The sequence below is a fragment of the Dioszegia hungarica genome, assembly GCF_025882075.1.
Source record: "Dioszegia hungarica strain PDD-24b-2 chromosome Unknown MKK02contig_11, whole genome shotgun sequence".
In the NCBI taxonomy this organism is placed as follows: domain Eukaryota; kingdom Fungi; phylum Basidiomycota; class Tremellomycetes; order Tremellales; family Bulleribasidiaceae; genus Dioszegia; species Dioszegia hungarica.
Window position 1 is genome coordinate 870589 of NW_026515771.1, and position 18949 is coordinate 889537.

The 18949-nt window shown below is 57.8% G+C and overlaps 8 protein-coding genes across 8 annotated transcripts; 5 read left to right on the top strand and 3 right to left on the bottom strand.

The window, feature by feature from the left end:
- Positions 1-171: 171 nt before the first annotated feature.
- MKK02DRAFT_28035 (uncharacterized protein) lies at positions 172-1193 on the top strand (the record flags this gene model as incomplete). The annotated part of the gene is made up of 4 exons (XM_053087471.1): positions 172-243; positions 349-511; positions 559-914; positions 945-1193. 4 exons carry the CDS (start codon positions 172-174, stop codon positions 1191-1193), a joined length of 840 nt encoding a protein of 279 aa, XP_052944688.1.
- A 1305-nt stretch (positions 1194-2498) lies between these two features.
- MKK02DRAFT_37788 (uncharacterized protein) lies at positions 2499-3018 on the bottom strand (the record flags this gene model as incomplete). The annotated part of the gene is made up of 3 exons (XM_053089788.1): positions 2499-2520; positions 2605-2920; positions 2967-3018. The coding sequence occupies 3 exons, from the start codon at positions 3016-3018 to the stop codon at positions 2499-2501; spliced, it is 390 nt and encodes a 129-aa protein (XP_052944689.1).
- A 212-nt stretch (positions 3019-3230) lies between these two features.
- Positions 3231-4555, top strand: MKK02DRAFT_28037 (uncharacterized protein; the record flags this gene model as incomplete). The annotated part of the gene is made up of 5 exons (XM_053087472.1): positions 3231-3303; positions 3374-3445; positions 3494-3931; positions 4003-4361; positions 4424-4555. 5 exons carry the CDS (start codon positions 3231-3233, stop codon positions 4553-4555), a joined length of 1074 nt encoding a protein of 357 aa, XP_052944690.1.
- Positions 4556-4780: 225 nt separating this feature from the next.
- On the bottom strand, positions 4781-6289 carry MKK02DRAFT_16041 (Bestrophin, RFP-TM, chloride channel-domain-containing protein; the record flags this gene model as incomplete). The annotated part of the gene is made up of 7 exons (XM_053085569.1): positions 4781-4907; positions 4964-5020; positions 5081-5269; positions 5331-5395; positions 5450-5504; positions 5574-6003; positions 6082-6289. Coding segments are annotated over 7 exons (1131 nt in total), but the record flags the coding sequence as incomplete, so codon positions are not given.
- A 209-nt stretch (positions 6290-6498) lies between these two features.
- MKK02DRAFT_37791 (uncharacterized protein) lies at positions 6499-8382 on the bottom strand (the record flags this gene model as incomplete). Its single annotated transcript, XM_053089789.1, has 1 exon — positions 6499-8382. One exon carries the CDS (start codon positions 8380-8382, stop codon positions 6499-6501), a length of 1884 nt encoding a protein of 627 aa, XP_052944692.1.
- Positions 8383-8641: 259 nt separating this feature from the next.
- Positions 8642-10552, top strand: MKK02DRAFT_34350 (kinase-like domain-containing protein; the record flags this gene model as incomplete). Its single annotated transcript, XM_053088918.1, has 8 exons — positions 8642-9213; positions 9260-9463; positions 9515-9653; positions 9709-9796; positions 9862-9905; positions 9961-10113; positions 10219-10317; positions 10424-10552. The coding sequence occupies 8 exons, from the start codon at positions 8642-8644 to the stop codon at positions 10550-10552; spliced, it is 1428 nt and encodes a 475-aa protein (XP_052944693.1).
- Positions 10553-12416: 1864 nt separating this feature from the next.
- Positions 12417-14000, top strand: MKK02DRAFT_16558 (uncharacterized protein; the record flags this gene model as incomplete). Its single annotated transcript, XM_053085652.1, has 3 exons — positions 12417-12569; positions 12615-12726; positions 12772-14000. The coding sequence occupies 3 exons, from the start codon at positions 12417-12419 to the stop codon at positions 13998-14000; spliced, it is 1494 nt and encodes a 497-aa protein (XP_052944694.1).
- Positions 14001-14508: 508 nt separating this feature from the next.
- MKK02DRAFT_16067 (putative mitochondrial Lon domain protease) lies at positions 14509-18469 on the top strand (the record flags this gene model as incomplete). Its single annotated transcript, XM_053085573.1, has 11 exons — positions 14509-15589; positions 15629-15820; positions 15866-16298; positions 16343-16612; positions 16668-16730; positions 16777-17230; positions 17276-17698; positions 17749-17915; positions 17966-18130; positions 18184-18212; positions 18273-18469. 11 exons carry the CDS (start codon positions 14509-14511, stop codon positions 18467-18469), a joined length of 3474 nt encoding a protein of 1157 aa, XP_052944695.1.
- Between the last annotated feature and the right edge of the window lie 480 nt (positions 18470-18949).

The following is an 18949-nucleotide window of genomic DNA, read 5'->3' on the forward strand; positions in this document are numbered from 1 at the left end:
CAGGAGGAGAGGGTCATTTGAACGGTTATTGACAAAGGATGACTAATCCCGCTGTGAACAGTACGTCTTTCGCCACTCACCCTTGCTCCTCTCCTACGTATACCCACCTCTACATATATCTCCCACTTCCATCTGTTTCTTTCCATCTCCCACTACTCCGCATCAGCCATCATGCTTCAGCTCATCTCGGCAGCCACCCTCTTCCTTACGCAACTCGCACACGCTGCGGTGCTAGCCATCCCGGTGAGTCCGGATCAGGTGAGGTATGAGGGTTCCTTCCTTTCCTCTCGCCTCACCTACGACACGCATCCGGCGATTTTGAGGGTCGCCAAAGCTGACACCTCGCAGGTCACACACCCTCTTCCTCTCGTCTACACATTCGACGCACAAATCACTGCAGCTGGCCATGGCGCCGAGATTCAGGGAACTCAGGCGGCGGGAGATGAGGCTAGACGGGTGTTCGCCACCCGAGATGAGCCAGCGAGTGGGATCAGCGGAGGCGCTATTGGCGGTGCGTCCTTTTCATTTACTACTGTAGACGACATAACTAACTCGCAGGTATCATTGCAGCCGTCTTTATCGTCCTGATCATCGGTACCCTCCTCATCGTCAGGTCCCGTCGAACCGGCCAAGGCCCGCAAGCGATCAGCCGCCCCACCTTCCTCCATCACCCGCCGAAAGCCCCTATCTACCCCCATCCCCAAGCCTACGTTGGGCAGTACTCTCCTCCTCCCGCCTACAGCCACCCTGCCCAGCAGCAACCCTACTACCCTGCCATTCAGCATGGCCAAGTGCAGATGCCCCAGACGGTCCACCTGGGTACGAGGGGCAGCTACTACATGCCGGCTGTGCAGCAGCAGCAGCAGCAGCATATGACAGAGGAGCAGAGGGGAGTGAGGTTCGGGCTTGTTGGGGTGAGGCGGTATGGGTAGGCTCGCGCGCAGACATCGACACCCCAGCACATATCGTACCACCTGCGCGATCGGCATACGAAATCTAGCGGTCATGGCAACTCGTCTCTTTACTTCCCGGTTACGCTTCTTCCTGCCTATCGTGACGACCTCCATGACGACGACCAACGATTGCGCCAGGCTCCTTTCCGACGTACCGGACCGACGTGTTGTGGAGGAGGATGGTCCAGAGTGTCTGAAGACGGGGGCTTGGTGGAGCGAGGGGCTCAATCCGGAGGGTGAGGGGGCTGGCTGTTCCAGGCATTCTGTCATATCTTTATCTGTAATATCATATGCACTCCTTCTAGCCATAGCTTGGACTCTTGCCACCGCCGAGGTGTCTCAGATTCGATGCACACGCCAAGGCACACAGCTGTCAGGAACGGAGCTGACATGGCTGAACCTAATCAAGTCACACGACCGGCGACCAGCCTCACCTTCCATCTTACCTTCTTCCACCTTCTTTCTTCTGGTTGTCGACACGTAGGAAGCCCCCCTTTGTCCTGCACCCATACAACGCTGAAGTAGGCATCAAACACTTCCCCGCTTCAAAGAAGGTCGTGTGAGCACACGCCACAAAGCTACACATCGTCAGCCTGCGCTAGGGAGTCACATCGCTTTGTCCTCTTACACCTCATCCTCACATCTGCATCCATACCCGTCTCTGTCATCCAACAACATCGCAGCAGCCTTACTGCTACTCCAGTACGCTCACAGACACCTCACAGTGAGTCCAGCGGAGCTGTCCGCGGTGCAGACTCATAAATCCCAGCTGACGCTGTAGACCATCATGGACTACCTCACTATCCTCGACACGCGCTCCCTCCTCCTCTTCGCCACCCCTTCTGCATCCACCTCTTCCAAGACCTCCCACCGCGACTCACCTCCTACGACTCCCACCACATCCCTTCCCCCCCCCAACCCATCGCTATCCCCCTCTCGAACCTCGTCTGCCCCGACACGCACCTCTTCTTTTTTCTCCAAAAGCACTTCCTCGGTCGCCCGGAACACCAGACAACGCGGGACGAGCGCGCCGAGGCGGAGGTACTGGTCTGGCGGGAGTTGGCCAAGGCAGGCACGTTCATTCGGGATTTGGGGATGGCGGCGGGTCGAGGGGAGATCCGGGAGGAGGGACTGAGGAAGGGCGCGAGAAGGTGTGGGCTGGTTCTAGTGCGGCCAAGGGAGCAGGGCAAGAAGGGAAATGCGAGGGCCAGTAGGACGGGGTGTGCAGGTGGCGCTGTGGTGGAGAACGAGGGGGTGGTGGCTTGAGATCCACCACCTCTCATTGCCCAATCGTACCGAGCTCGAGCTCCTCCTCAACCTCTCCCGTTCATTGCCCTTCCCTCATCCGCTTCACACGGCATCCTCACAGCTGCTACCTCCCCAAGCTTACACCCCAACAATCCCCCGCCCTCACCCCCCCGCATTCCCAGACGAATCAGCTTTCTCCCATAATCAGCCCATCCCTGGTCGACGACGACAACCACCCTCCGTATGGCGCATGGCTGTACGTATTGTTCATCACACACTGTACCAGTATCATTTGTATCATAAAGCCAGTAAAGCATAACTGCACGTATCAGCTCCTCTCCTTCTCGCTCCAGCTCTTCCCATTCCGCGCACTTCTCCCCGCCTTATGAGCAGCAGTACTCACCCAGCCATCATCACCGCCCCGCCCAGCGGCGTCATCGGTCCCGCTACCTTCCCAACCTTCTCCCTAGCCAGCACCAGCGCAAAGATCGTCCCGCTAAAGACCGCCCCTCCAGCGGCGATCATCCCCGCCGCAACGCGGTACTTGCGAATGCCCGCAATGAGTCCCGGATGGAACGAAACGACCAGCAGCCCAAGACCGTTGTAGATCATGTATTGTGAGGCGGTGGTCCATGACCCGATGGATCGCTCTGAGAGGGCAGGGGTGCGAGACCGGAGACCGTGGGCTCCGAAGGCGCCGAGAGCCATACCTGTTGCGGCTGGCTGATCAGCTCGATCATGTAAGTGGCATAACAGAGGGCGCACTGAAGATCGCGCCGGTGCGCCAGGCGAGCTGGGAGGTTATTGTAGCGGACATGATGGTGGGTGGCAGAGAAGAGAAGGCGAGGCATCATCTGCCCCTGTTCTGCAGGCCAAGGTGGGCTCGGTGATCGGTGACCGCTTCCGTTGGAAGTGATAGTCATGAGCCAAAACCTTGCGAACTTGCGAAAGGATTGAAGTAACTTCTTGCAATACCTCTCTTCTTTGCATAGCATACATCGCCATACTTAACAGCATCGACTAGCCAAGATGCAGACCCTACACGTCAAGGACAACTTTAATGCCGAAGAAGCAGCGCATGCAGCCGCAGAATTTGTCTCGAGTAGGTCGCCTTCCCGAGTTTCCGCGCCCTCTTCGCGACAAGTCACAAATGGACTTAGCTGATCGAGTAGGCCTCGATAACCTGCCTGGAGAGGTCGCGTTCTTGCTAGAAGAGATCAAAGAGAAGGACCTGCGGATCAACCGTAAGCTAATGCATGCCTTGCTGTGTGGCGGCAGAGCTGACGCACCAGAATTACTCAGCCGAATCAATACCCGTCATTTCGGGCTAACAAAGCACGCCCGGTCCAGCATCAAAGATAAAGACAAGGACTCCGCATCTGCTACGGGGTCCAGTACACCGCCCTTCCCCCTTCCACTCCCGCCCGGAACACCACTGCCGACTGCGCATCTATCGTCCAAGGACGCACAGGCGCTCACCAAGATCGCGTCGGAATTCGCCAAGGTCCAGGCGCTGCAGGATGAGAAGATTGCGCTGGCGGAGCGGATGGAACGGATCACGGGGAGGGCCAAAGAGAGGGGGAGGGCGGAATGGTTGAAGGTTGGAGGGATGGATCTGGAGGAGGTGGAGAAGCTCCGAGAGGGCGAGGAGAGCAGGGGGAGGGAGGAGATTGCAGGAGGGATGGTATTGTTGCCTAGTATGGGCTTGGGAACGGGCGAGAGGCCAAAGAGTGAGTCCTACCTCTTCTTCCTTGCAGAGTTGCCCAACGGTCCTGCTGCGACCGAGTTTGCTGACGATCAGAACGCAAACCCCACGCTCTGCCCATGGCCCCTACTTTCCACCCTCCAGGCCACACGATCCACCCTCCACCCCAACACACAGCCATGCTCCCTCCTCCCGCTCCACACCGAGGTCCCGGTCGGCGCCGCAACGACCGCCACCAGTCTTCCACCTCGCGCTTCTCCGAGCCTGACCAGCCCAACGCTGGCGCATCAGACGCCGACGCGGACGGGGAGGACTACGATCCCGACCAGGACGCCGAGGGCGAGGGCGAGGTGGATGGGGACGTGGGCGATGATCCACGGCTGTACTGTATCTGTAATCAGAAGAGCTATGGGGAGATGATTGGGTGTGATGCGGATGATTGTGCCATAGAATGGGTGAGTCTGGCTCTGGCAAGGTTTTGGATCCGCAGCGGGGGGAGAGTGTACTGACGCTACAGTACCATGTTCGATGCGTAGGAGTCACAGGCGCGCTGCCGGAGCATTGGTTCTGCCCCAGCTGTGTCATGCGGCTGGGCTTGACTAGCTCGAGCGGCGGAAGAAAGGAAAAGAAGGGGCGGAAAGCACGGTGAAGCAGGGCATGGGAGGAGTTTCCGAGCTATCTTTGGGACGTATCGCAAATAAAGTCTTGGGCCATGTTAGACCCCTCGTTGTATTTCAGTATATATGCGAAGCTTATAGGCCGGCTACCTGCTGGGTAGCCTGGATTGCCCGGATATCGCCTACATCTGAACACTCATGACGCGACTCAGCTCAAGTTGCTGTGAAAGGAACCCCAATAGCAGCAGAGGTCCCTCCTAGTCCGCATCGCCATCATCCGCGCCGTCGTCATCCGCAGCATGGTCCACCTCCCTCTGCCGCTCCGAGCGGGTGAACGGCTCGAAGTCGTCCTCGTCTCCTTCTGGAAGTCGCTCCAGAATAGCCCTAGAACGGTCAGCTCTGGCCCGGCCAATCGCGTCAGATAGCCCTGCAAAGCTCACTCGCACTCGTACAGGAGCTCGTTACAGTACAGATCCAGGTTCAGATCACACGCATCCCTGACCTGGTCAGCTCGGAGACTCAAGCAATGATGACTGGATCCCGGAGCTTCAACTTACGTCCCAAAAGGCATCTCCACCTGCGCCGCGATATGCTCTACACCCATCATAGTGAACGCACCGCACGTCACGATGAATACCATCTTCCACCCCATCAGATCAACGAGGGTGAATGGCAGGATGAAGAGGAAGAGCGTAACGGTCTGCTTGAGGTGGACGCCGAAGATGACCGGAATTGGAGTTTGAACACTACCACAGTCAGCTTTTGTCTTGGCTGTTGGCAGAGCTACTCAAGGGAGCAAGAACTCACATTCGCTCCATTGCGCCAAGCTGGTCCGTCATGCTTTGGACCAAAGCTTGCATAGCATTCATACCCTTAATTGTCAGCTCAGACTACCACCCCATGCGCTAAGGCTTCTGTGAGCTTACCGCCGGTCCGACCGCTTCCAAGCATCCCATCCGCCTGAAACGGAAGATAGTCCGACTGATTTCATGGGCACTGTACATGAGCCCTAGCTCCGCTTCACAAATGCGGAGCAAGGCAGGAACTTACATGATGAGCGGTAGGCCCAGCTCTACCATCCTCCCCAGCCCCACCTCCGCCTTCGCTTCATCCCCCGTCCACCTAGTATCCAGCTTCACCCCCGCCTTGATCAACGGTGTCCGCTCATTCGCGCTCGGCCTGATTATCCGGGGAGATGACCGCTCTCGCTGGGACTTGTGGTCATACCGGTCCTCCGAGACACATACGGCCGTGGGACGCCGCTTCAATGGTGCTCGCTCGCGCAAGCGGGAAAAGGCGTTCTTGAACCCGTTGGATTGGGATGGGAATTGCGAGAGGTGAGTGGGAGAGGTAGGACATAGGCCGAGATGCGCCTCTGCGTCTGTTTCGGAGGATGCCGGATGGACTGATAGCGAGGGGGTAAGGGGAGGGTTGGTGAGATCCATCTTGGGGGGTTGAGCCGGTATTGACGACGTCTGATCTGTGCAGCTCGCGCATACCCGCTCCGGTCATTGAGGCAGGCAGCAGACCTGAATAATCAGCTGCTTGCATTGGATACTCCGAGACCGCGCTTGACCAAGCTCACCTTCGAGATCCTGGTGATGCACCCTGCCTTCTGCCCGGAGATAATGCTTCATAGCCACCACAAAAGCGACGATGAGCCGATTGAGCCGTTTCTTCTCTTCCGTGGGGCGCATGCGTGAGATGGCTGGCTTAGCGTCTGGGGTAGCAGGATTGACGGGAGGTGAAGCGAGTACAATCCAGATATTCTGTCAGGTCAGCTCATCGCGGGGGAGAAATGGAGTGGAAGATGGCATACGCGGGAGAGGTTTCGTGCATTGGGGAGAGGGTGTTGACGGGGATGGAATAGGAAGGATCGTAATTGAGGACAGCGACGAGGGGAAGGAGGCGGCATGGAGGCTGGAACCGAGAGGAGATCGGAAGGGCGGCGACGGACGACGGTGAGCTGCGAGCCTCACGCGAGTCTCGGCTCATGACCGGTGAACGCTGCGATCCGCTGGAAGAGGAACTCCCAAGGAGAAGCGTAGCTGATGTCCACTCCCTTTTCCAAAGGGAGATCGTTCGCATGCCCGCCAGTCCCCATCCCGATCAAACGCCCGCCCAAGTCAACGACGGTTGATCCGGAATCCCCTCCCGCAAGGAACTGCTTGAGGGGCACCTTGGGGAAAATTGGTATTTCCCAGGTTGCCGAATCAGCCCTTCCGTTCCTCCGAATGAAGGAACGTATTGGGCTTGCCCATCCGAATGTCAGATCCGAGGCGGCTCCTCGCTTGAGCACCTTCGTTGACCGTTCCGACATCTCTCGAAGAGGCAAGAAGCCCTGGACAGGGAGGCGCAGATCATCGGGCAGGGGATCTGGTGCATACTCGAGTGCGGCGAGTGCGGGGAGCAGTATGGAGTTTATCTCCGTAAGGTCCCCTCCAAAGACCGCAGGATCCAGCTCGATCAGACACCAGTCCTCCGTGAACCCGACCTCCTCGATCGGAGAGTCGACGCTTTGATCGCGGACGTTCAGGCGTATCGAGGGATATGCCCATACCTGCCCCAGGATCCTATCCTCCACCTCCGCTAGGTCCGAGGCGAGCTTCCGCTTCAGCTTCGCGAGGCGATCCAGCTGAGCAGTAACCTCCTCCAACTTGCGCTCGTCCGTCTCCAACGCCCTTCCCTTGACCAACCTGGAAAGGGGGCCTCGTTCGGCCACGCGAGCAACCGTGGAGGCCTCATCGATGGCCATGATGCGCTTCCGAAGGGCAAGGGGGCAGAAGAGGAAGATATTCTCCCCTGGCTCCACCTCAGAAGGCTGCCGCTGCGATTCGGCAGACGACGCTACGCAGTGTTGGGCCATTAACATGTAGAGGCCCGGCAAATCGCCCAGGCGCAGGTACATGCCCCCGGTTGAGCGAACGGTTTCCTGCGAAGCTCGCGCGATGTCCAGGCCGATCCCTCGTGACAAGCAGATCTCCTCCGTCCGCGCCGAACTCTCTGGGTCGTCAAGAAGCAGGCTCGGGGCGGCCAGGAGCTGGACCACACACGTATGGACCTCCACATGGAGATCGACAAGACCCAGATCCCGCACGAAGCTTGCCACCTCCTCCACCAGCTGACTTGCCAGGTGACAAGCTCCTGGTGAATCCCTGACTCCGACCCAGACCACCTGTACAGCCGCCGAGTCCGCGATGTCCGTCTCCGCCTCTAGTCCGTGCGGTCGAGCGACCCGGGCCAGGTCGACGGTTGACAAAACGAGTCCGAGCCGGTCTGACGCCGCTATGACGGCGGGTACGATGGATCGTACCCAGACACCAGCCAGAACGCCGCTTGTCGGCGACAGAAGTCGGGCTGGCACACGCATTCCATCGTACATGACCCGGCAATCGTCCGAAATGGAAGATGCCAGGCACTTCGTGCCCGAATCAAACCCGTACCAGCCGCTAAGGTCCCTCGGAGGAGCATCTGGACCGAGAGGTACCAGAGATGACGCGAAAGCGGGTACGGCGGATGGCGAGGGGGATGGGGGACCCGGTGATCCGGTGAGAGTCACGCCGGCCACGGGAGCGGCGGGTGTCCGAGGAGACCGAGGCCGCCGATCGGGCGTGTAAGCCTCGATGTAACGAACCGGGCCAGTGGGGAGGTCGTCGGACGCATTGGTCGCGCGACTCGACGTGGATGCGGACAATGGCGAGCTTGAGCCGTGCTGACTGTCCAGCCATCGCGGGCCCGGTAGGTGGGAGACAGCGGGACGCGTTACCCCGAGAGAGAGATTGCTGATTGCCTGCTCGGGCAGCACCGCAGGTGGGGTCACCGAGCGAGATTGCGGAGGCTGTGTCGGTGAGTCGGACATATCCTGTTGTGCCTTCAATGTGTAGATGAAGTGTGCAGGTTGAAGATAGAGTGTAACGCAGAAGGGGGGCGCGAGAGTGAGTGAAATGGAGTAAAACGGAGTAACTTGTCACGGAGATATGCGGCGGTATCTCCCCTTCGCCTTGTCGGTATTTCGGAATCAGACCGCGCTTGCTTTCCCTTGCCAGCGCCAAAACAACAACCTCCATCCTCCATCCTCACTCAACCTCCCCATAGCACATCGCTACATCTCGCCCAACATGGCGAACCCACTTTCCAACATGATGTCTTCCCTCTCTCTCGCGCCGCCGAGCTCTCCGCCGCGCGCCGGCGCTTCCTCAGCCTCCGCATCCACATCAGCATCCGTGTCAACAAACAAACCCCCTCGCCTCGGCGGGGTGATGACCAAGTACATGAACCCTGACTTTGTACGGCCAACAAACAAGGGTCTGTTCACTCGTCCACCTGGTACATCTGCCACTACGGACGCAGCTGCTGCGGCACGAGCACCCCTCTTCAAGCTCGCTGGCGTCAACACTACCATTCCCCCTCATCCACCCATCCCGGCTGGTGTGGCCAAGCAGCACCAGCAGCCATCGGGAAGTACGCCTAAAAAGCACGGAATCACTCAACATACCGCACATGGTTTGCATGGGCCGGCGCACTCGACGGCGGGTCGGTCGATGGCGCCGAGTATACAAGCGCGGGCGGGATTGGCGTCGAATGGCGGGATAGGGAAGTATGACGGTGGGCTTGAGCGGGACTGGGAGGGCAAGGAGGCGCCAACGGGGGAAGCAGCGAAGATCTTAGATCTGGATGGTATGAATCCTGGGTGAGTCCACCGATCTGTCTCCGGCATGGGCTCGCTGACCAAGCAGCGGAATCCTCAACATCCGATATCTATCAGACCTGGAAATTGGGCGTCCGCTCGGAAAAGGCAAATTCGGACGCGTCTACCTGTGTCGCACGAAAGGCCCTCATGAGTTCATCCTCGCGCTCAAGTGTTTGCACAAGCAGGAGATCGTGCAGGGGAGGGTGGAGAAGCAGGTCAGGCGCGAGATTGAGATCCAGCAGAATCTAAGGTGAGCTCATTGGGAACCACTTGATGGGCCGGCCAAAAGCTGATAAGATAGACATCCCAACATCCTTCGACTGTACAATCACTTTCACGATTCAAAGCGGATCTTCCTGATGCTCGAGTTTGCGCTGAAGGGCGAGCTGTATAAGCAGTTGTCAAAGACGGGCACGTTCGGAGAGAAGCGGTCCAGTCGGGTGGGTCATCGGTTCCACATATGCTGTGTCCGGAGCTCCAGCTTACCCTGAGCAGTATATCCAGCAGATGGCTGATGCATTGCATTATCTGCACGGCAAGAACATCATGCATCGGGATATCAAGCCGGAGAACATCCTCATCGGCAAGTCTCGGTAGAGGGATGATCAGGCGCGAAAGAGAGCATGGGAAACACCGCTGATTTATCAGGCTTGAACGGAGAGCTGAAACTCGCTGATTTCGGATGGAGCGTGGTGAGTTGGCTGCTGCATGGATGGCATTTCAGGTGACAAAAGCTGACGATCCCAGCACGCACCAGGAGATCGTCGAAACACCCTCTGCGGGACGCTCGACTACCTACCACCAGAGATGGTTGAGGGTCGGGTGCATACCAAATATGTGGACCTCTGGGCGCTAGGGGTGTTGGCGTATGAGTTCTTGGTGGGGACGCCACCGTTCGAAGTGAGTCATATTCCTATCTTGCTCGGATCGTCGAGGGCACACTTGGCGGAGTGGCTGGCCGGGGTGGACGAGGGGGATTCAAGGGACACAAAGCTGATCTGTCAGGACCGAGCGGGCACGCACGCGACATATCGCCGGATATCCGCTATCGACCTCAAGATCCCGAACACGGTCTCTCCTGAAGCTGCCGATCTGATCAAGCGAGTGAGTACACTCTCCTACCGCCTGCTTCCCGTATACTCCAATCCGGTACTACGCCTCTAGGTTCCCGCCCATATCACCTGAATGAGTAGCGAGCTGACGCACTTAGCTCCTGCGATACAAGCCAGAAGACCGACTGCCCCTCACCGAAGTCCTCAAACACCCCTGGATCAAGAAGTATGAGAAGCGGAAGACGGTCAGCGGAGGTCAGGCGACAGCGGCGCACCGGGAGTCATAGGCTGCCAGGCCGAGAAGCAGTAGGAGGGGGGGTTTGGGGTACGCATTAGGACATTGCGATGCATCTCAGTGCCGGCGTACAGCGAACTACCAGGAAGTGAAGCCAGGAAATGAGAAGCTCCTTGGCGGCCACATGTCCACCCGCACCGGCCGATGTGCATAGCTTGAATGATGAGCATCCTCACTGCCTTACCGCTTCGAAGACTTTCAAGACTCTGATAGAGCCGCTCTTTTGGCACGCGGGATGGACCGTCCGAGCTTGTGGTCACGGGTAAATAGCGAAGCCCAGCAGCCTGATCTGTGGTCGCAGTGACGACAGCACTATGTAGCAGTACGGAAAGGCTGGAGGGGTAAACAGGGGTCGACGTGTTTCAGGTTCGCGAAGTAACGGCATCACGCGAGCTAAAATTAAACCCTTGCCAAGTATCGCTATTTCGGGTGATTCCTCATTGACGACTCGCGTTTCAGCTTTTTTTTCGACCGGAAGCGGCCCCGCATCTACTGTCTTCCGAAGCCACCATGTACGCCTTGCAAGACTCGCCTTGTTCTCCAGGCTGACATGTGCGTATGCCGCGCCACCGACCGCTGTGTCTATTCGTTGTTTGTATGCATCGAGCACTTATCGCAGTGACAAGGTGTGACAAGACAAGCTTCATTCTCAGGCACGAATGCACCACCGGATGGGATGACGTTAGTGTAGCGTGATTGTGCCGCGAGACAAGGAAGAGACACCCTGTCCAAGCGCGCAGAGGACCTCTGTCCTGTTGCGACTGAATACAAAGCTGTCTCGATCGACTCTCCTCCTTCCTTCCTCGACCCATTCGACCCGCCTTCTCTCTAGCTTGGTGTAGCGTAGCTCATCTCTTTTCTCTTGACTTGTCATTCTACAGCTGTAGACCCCCACACTCTTTTTGCCCTTGTCCTCCTTTTTCTCTAGCCATATCTTCGAGACGTGACTGGTTCACGGTGCTCCTTTTCTAGCATATTATACCAGCTCTTACGACCATCTCGACACTCGCCCACATATCGAAGCCAGCAGAAGATCTCGAACTACCCGCCATCCTTGTGCCACACTTGCTCTGGACGCGACGGAGTCACGCTCGGATCTCGGAAGCTAAGGTGTGTGTGTGTTCCTGATTCAGATATACGGACAGCGGTGTGTAGCGCGTTGAGAGAGGGAAGCACATCGGGCAGAGGGACGCGAGCGTTTCATGTACAGACCATCGGGATGACAGCGAGAGAGGGCAAAGGATGGGCAAATGAAAGTTCGATGGGCGGACGGGATCCCTTTATATCCTTCCCCCCACTCTCCACCTCTCCTATACCTCCCACCGCGTCCTTTGATAGGCGAATCATCACCTCTATCACCTCTTCCTGTCCACCTCCTACCCCCTCGCGTCGCGTCTCAGTACAACAGCGGCTGACCTTATTATCCAGCCCCGGACTCGTAGCCGAATCATCCAACCCGACTCCCTTCAACAAGTCATAACCCACGGCCAGCCCGACCTATCGACTCCACCCTATTCCTTCCTTTGTTCTCCCTTTTCACCCCTTCTTCTACCACCTCTTTGTCGTGTTTGAGACACGCTTTCAGCTCTTTGGCGGCTTTTTTCAGGGGGAATCACCACAAAGCTATCGCTGGGATCTCGCGTTTCGCCTTCATCAAAGGAATCACCCCACTCGCTCGGCTTACCCCTTACTCGACCTTATAGTTGAACCTCCTCCCCGCCACCCATCTACACCTTATACTTTTACGAACGACCGGGCTCGGGAAGCCTTGAGCTGGACTCAACTAATCAACTGCGATATCGACGCACCGACGACCTCAACCTTACGACCAATAATCACATCATCCCTCATTCAACATGTCCACCGCTATCCTCCTCCCCAATTCGTCCCTGCAGAACATGATCCCTGCCTCGCCCGACCCCACTCCCCTTCGCATGCTCGCCTTCTCTGTCGCGGAAGCGGCGCTCTCGTCGGACCCCAACTCGCCCATGTTCATCTCGGAACACAAGGTGGCAAGCGGGCCGCGCTTCATGGACCAGCATGGAAACTGGGAGGAGGCGTTCTCGGCGGGATGGAAGGAGTGGAACGGAGGCGTCAAGACGGTCGCGCAGCGCAGGGGAAAGGTCTGGGATGTCGTGGAGAAGGCAAAGGAGCGCAAGGAGCGAAGTGAGTATGCAGTTGTCAACTCATCGACAATTGCTGACAGTCCAGGCAACTTTATTGAGAACGCCGCTCCTTCGCCTCCTATCGCCTCGCCGAGCGCGTACAACTTTACCCTCCCGGCTACCTCTCACCTGGCGGCCAACATCGCTCGTCAGCAGTCAACCACGGTCTGCAAGCCCACTACGCCGTTCACCAAGCGGCAGTCCGTGCACTATGAGACACAATCGGCCGAACCCTCCCCTACTCGCTCCACCTTCTCGGGCTTAGACCAGAAGCGTCCCCCTCCCGAGTTCGTACCCCGTCTTTCTGCGGTGCAATTCGTCCAGGAGGCGCAAAAGGTCTCGGTCGACGTTGCTGCTGTGCGCGAGCGCCGGCGTAGCTCCATTGAGCCGTTGAGCACTGCAGCGCTGGCTCAGCACACCGCTGAGACCGCTACAGTGCCCCCTGCCCGGCCAGTGCGCCGATCTCGCCTCCCCAGCCTGCAGCAGATCCAGGCTAAGGTCTCGGGCACTGGCCGCCTTCGTCGGTCCGGCTCGGACGGCGCTCTGCCTGCTATCCGCCCCACGTCGCCTCGTACCCAGTCAATCGACTCGGTCGACTCGGTCGAGATCCTCCAAACACCTACCGACGAGATCCCCAACCCTCTTCTCAACCGCCGCTTGGCCCTTCAGCGTATCATGCAGAAGCGCCCGGCTACTCCGCCCAGCCCGGTCGGGAATGAGCCCCGGCTCTCGTCTTTCCTCCGGGAACGCACGAACGGGCGTCTCGCCAGTGTGTCCAAGGGGGACGAGTCCCGCACGACTCCGGACAAGCTTTCCAAGCCTGTCCTCAAGGTCACTCCGCCTTCGCTGGAGAACCGCCCGGCCGTTCCACCACTACACCTCGGCCGTGCTACGCAGGTCTCCCCTACAAAGGGTACCTTCGCCTTCCAGTCGGGATTCTCGACACCCACCGAATCCCGCTTCGCCAACCCCTTCTCCCACCTCTCCACCCCGCCCCCTCGGACCGGCGCCTCCTCGCCTGTTTCACCTACCGCATCGATCCGGTCACTGCGGTCCGGGTCTTCCGGTATGGCTGGCTCCCCCACGCTGCCGCCGATCATCACTTGCACTCCGGCGCCGGGCGCGGATCACGAGTCGGACAGTGGGTCAGAGGCGAGCGAGGAGATACTCGTATGGCATCCCGAGACGGAGGAGCTGGAGCGTGCCGAGCGGGAGATGATGGGGATGGCGATGCGGGATAAGCTCTCGCGTCGCCGCTCTTCGGGCTTGGTGTGAGCGATGAGAGCGCGCAGGGATGGGATGTGTCCAGGAGATGAGATGGACGCTTGAGGCGAGGGGAGGAGTAGAAGAAGATGTGTAGCTGGTCAGACGCCAGACGTTATAGACCGGACATTCGTAAGTAGAGCAAACCGATAGGTAGCGCAAACCCGTATCGCCGTAGTACCACCCCCCCTTTCTACCGGAGCTCAGTCTCCACATTTTTAGCTTTCCTAGAGTAGTAGCTTGCTGTATATCTTGACGACCCCGCTGTGCCTACATGTATAGCTTGATGACCTATGCCATTGCCATCGCCGCAGAGATCGGAGGAAACCGCCACTTTGAGCTGTTGCCGCCACCGGTGGAGGTTCGATTATGAATCGTCATTTCGCGTTTCGGACGCAAGCCAAGCATCGTCCATCTTACTGTTATCTTCTGCTTGTGTATTCTGTACTAGACAAGCTATACATCTCCCGATCCCCACATCGCACCCGTCAACACCGCCCTACAGAACCTGGAGCGCAGCATGATTCCTGTTCGCTCAGCAATCCGATCGGGACCTTATCGGCGATGTCGGCCGAGTACCCTCTCACCCCTCTCGACCCCCTCCCCACGAGCATCGCTCAGTACGGTCGCGCGGCCGCTGGGTACCGCGCAAGCTGCTCCATCCTCACGCGCCTTGCCACTGGCGATCCGGAGCCTCCACTCGACCTCTTTGCTCGGGAAGGACAACAAGCGATGGGTGAATTCTGCGGAATCGCCGAATGGCAAGAACGCCGAGGATGGCGAGGGGAGTTCAGAGGTGTCTGAGACGACAGAGAAGGCTGTAGACGGCGCAGAGGAGGCAGAGAGCTCCAAGGCCGCTGAGAAGCGTGCCAACGCTCAAATCGACGCTGCTGGCGAGGCGTCTGCAGAGGTCAAGGCTTCTGCCTCTGGCTCTTCCTCCTCTGCTTCATCCAGCTCCGCACCACCCGCTGCTGCTTCGTCAGCGGGCTCAGGCTCCGGATCGGACTCGAGCTCTTCCCCTTCTCCCGATTCCACCCCGAAAACAGGCAAGGAAATAGCCAAGCCCTCGATCCCGGAATTTTACCCCCAGGTGCTCGCTCTTCCCATTACCCGCCGCCCCCTCTTCCCCGGCTTCTACAAGGCCGTCACCATCACCTCCCCGTCAGTCATCAAGGCCATCCGTGAGCTCCTGGCGCACGGTCAACCGTATATCGGGGCTTTCCTCCTGAAGGATTCGGCGTCCGATTCGGACGTCATCACCTCGATGGACCAGGTTCACCCCGTAGGTGTCTTTGCGCAGATCACATCGGTGTTTGGGTCGGCGGAGGCGAACAAGGGCGGAGAAGGCGGAGAGAGCAAGCCCGAGACGCTCACGGCGGTGTTGTATCCCCATCGACGGATAAGGATTGACGAGCTCGTGACGCAGATCCCGGCACCGAGCGGGGAGCCGCTGAAGCTCGCGGATGTGGTAGATGCGGTGCATAGGCAGGAGACGGAAGAGGATGTGCCGAGCTTTGAGAAGGGGGTGCCGAGTGTTGAGGAGGTCAAGGAGGATCTGGGATCCGCTGCAGAGTCGAAAGAGCAGTCAGGTGAGCTTTCCGGTTGACGCTATAGACTTGCCAAGTAGCTGACCCCTTCAGAAACACCTTCAAACCCACCATCTCCCGTTGCGTTCCTCCACGGGCTCCTCCCCAACATCTCCCTCACGAATGTTTCGAACATGACGATCGAGCCGTACAAGAAGGACTCGCAGACCGTCCGGGCGATTATGAGCGAGTTGATTTCGGTGTTCAAGGACATCGCTCAGCTCCAGCCAATCTTCCGAGAACAAAGTGAGCACTACCCATGTCGGTTCAATGACTTGGCTGACATGACAGTCACCAGCTTTACCATGTCCAACTCTACCGCCAACGTCTTTGACGAGCCGGATAAGCTCGCTGATTTCGCTGCCGCCGTATCGACCGGCGACGTTCACGATCTTCAATCCGTCCTCGAGTCCATGTCGGTCGAGGACCGTCTTCAACAATCTCTCCTCATCCTCAAAAAGGAGTTGATCAATGCGCAACTCCAGAATAAGATTTCGCGCGATGTGGAGAGCAAGATCCAGAAGCGCCAGAGAGAATATTATCTCATGGAGCAGCTCAAGGGGATCAAGAAGGAATTGGGGATGGAGAGTGATGGGAAGGACAAGCTGGTCGAAAGGTTCAAGGAGAAGGCGAGCAAGCTGGCGATGCCCGAGGGAGTACGGAAGGTGTTTGATGAGGAGATCAATAAGTTGATGCACCTCGAACCGGCCGCGAGCGAGTTCAAGTGAGTCAGCCCGGACTCAAGACGTTTTCATTGCTGATATTTAGTGTTACACGAAACTACCTCGACTGGCTTACGCAAGTCCCGTGGGGCGTTCACTCGCCCGAGAACTTCGACATCAACCACGCTATCAAGGTGCTGGACGAGGACCACTATGGGTTGAAGGACGTCAAGGACCGGATTCTCGAGTTCTTGGCGGTGGGCAAGCTGAGGGGGACGGTAGAGGGGAAGATTATCTGTCTGGCTGGACCTCCAGGTGTAGGAAAGACCAGTATTGGGAAGAGTATTGCTCGGGCACTGGGACGGCAATTTTACCGGTAAGCTACCTCGATCGGAGTGCGAAGTGCGTCTACGGAGAAGCTGACTTTTTAGGTTCTCCGTCGGTGGTCTGCACGATGTGGCCGAAATCAAGGGTCACAGGCGGACATATGTTGGGTAAGCTGCCCGTCCGAAGGAATGCTAGAGCGTAGCTGACGGTCAGTGCTATGCCCGGAAAGCCTATTCAGGCGCTCAAAAAGGTGGCCACCGAAAACCCTCTGATCCTGATCGATGAAGTCGACAAGATCGGACGGGGACATAACGGTGACCCCGCCTCGGCCCTGCTCGAGATGCTCGACCCCGAACAAAACTCCTCTTTCCTCGATCACTACATGGATGTACCCGTCGATCTCTCTCGCGTCCTCTTTGTCTGTACCGCCAATGTCCTCGACACCATCCCCGCTCCGCTTCTGGACCGAATGGAGGTCCTGGAGGTCAGCGGATACGTCTCGGCGGAGAAGATGAACATTGCGGAGAGGTATCTCAGTCCCCAGTCCAAGGAGTCGAGTGGGCTCAAGGACGTCAATATCGAGTTGGAACCGGCGGCGATCCAGGATCTGATCAGGTATTACTGCCGAGAGAGTGGGGTGCGGAACCTCAAGAAGCAGATTGAGAAGGTGAGTACTGACACCTCATCGGGAAGGGATAGTGCTGATTTGTAGATCTACCGGAAAGCCGCCTTCAAGATCGTCTCAGATCTCGGCGAGCTTGGTCTACCCGAACCAGAGGCGCCAACACCGTCCACCGCAGCCGATGTTCGGACAGTCGACTCTCAGCTCCCCGACACCAAACCTACCGATGAGCTCCTCCCTGCCGATGGTGTCTCACCTACCGTCAAGCCCGCGGCAGAATCAGACGCAACAGACAAGGACGGCAAGACGACCGTTACTACCACTCCTCGAGCACCGCTCAAGATCCCCGAGACTGTCACTGTCCGGGTGACGCAGGAGAATCTGAGAGACTACGTCGGTCCCCCTATCTACCACAAGGATAGGCTGTATACGTCGGCACCGCCTGCGGGAGTCAGTACGGGTTTGGGATACCTGGGTAATGGGTCTGGAGCGGTCATGCCTATCGAAGTGACTGTGAGTTGTCTTCAGCCCGTGTAGGTGCAAGGGAAGAGCTGACGCTGTAGTCCATGCCAGGGAAGGGTGGCCTGCAGCTGACCGGTAAACTCGGAGAGGTCATCCGTGAATCTGCCCAGATTGCGCTTTCTTGGGTCAAGTCCAACTCTTATGCTTTGGGCGTGACAAAGTCGGAGGCGGAGATGATGCTCAATGATCGGGATTTGCACTTGCACATGTGAGTTATCGGCCCTAGATCGGGCGGGGCATGTAGCTGATATCTCATAGGCCTGAAGGGGCAATAGGCAAGGAGGGACCATCAGCGGGAACGGCGATCCTTACTGCATTCGTGTCGTTGTTCACAAAGACAAAGGTGGATCCTGATGTGGCGATGACGGGGGAGATTTCGCTCTTGGGTCAGGTGCTGCCTGTTGGCGGACTGAAGGAGAAAATGTGAGCTGCTCGTCCCTTATCTAGGTTGTCAGAGTGCAAAGCTGACTTCTCAGATTGGCAGCGCACAGAGCAGGCATCAAGAGTGAGCTGCTGAGCTGGCTTGTGCACTGCGACCGTGCTGCAGCATAAGCTGACCAATCAGAATTGATCGTCCCAGCTGCGTGCAAGTCGGACATCGACGAGAACGTCCCGGATTCGGTCAAGTCGGGCATTGAATTCGTGTTCGTCGAGGAGGTCCGACAGGTTATACATGAGGTGTTCAAGGGGTCGGAGTCGGCCAAGAGGTGGTTGGAGACATTACCGGCCGAGAAGGAGCCGGAGCGGGTCAGCGTGCCATGAGTGCGTGAAGGAGGATAGGTAGGGGAGCGGACAAGAAGCGCCGCCCCGGGAGGACGAGTGGCCTAGGCCAGAGACGCAGTAGCAAGGTGGTAGGCCCATCTAGTCTTGTCGGTACTAGTAGGATTCAGGAAGTAGAAGACGTATAAACTCGCATCTCATGCAATGATTAGCATCGTTGCAATTTTGGAGGGCATTGGGCGGGGATAGAACGCGCGAGTGTGTGGGTGAGGACAAGCTGTGTGGCGACATGGAAGGCCAAAGGAGGTGGTGATGAGGAATGAGGAGCAAGAGCTTTTTGGCTGGCGCATAGAGGTTGCTAGTCTCTCATGGCCATACATTAAGCGGATCAGACCGGAACTACACCACTTATTGCATCTCAGGCGGGAACGGTCTACAAGTACTGAACAAAGCACGACTACAATCCGTTCCGGAACTACGAGCACCGTGAAGGCTAGTATTCGCAAACTTGGTCTAGCGTAA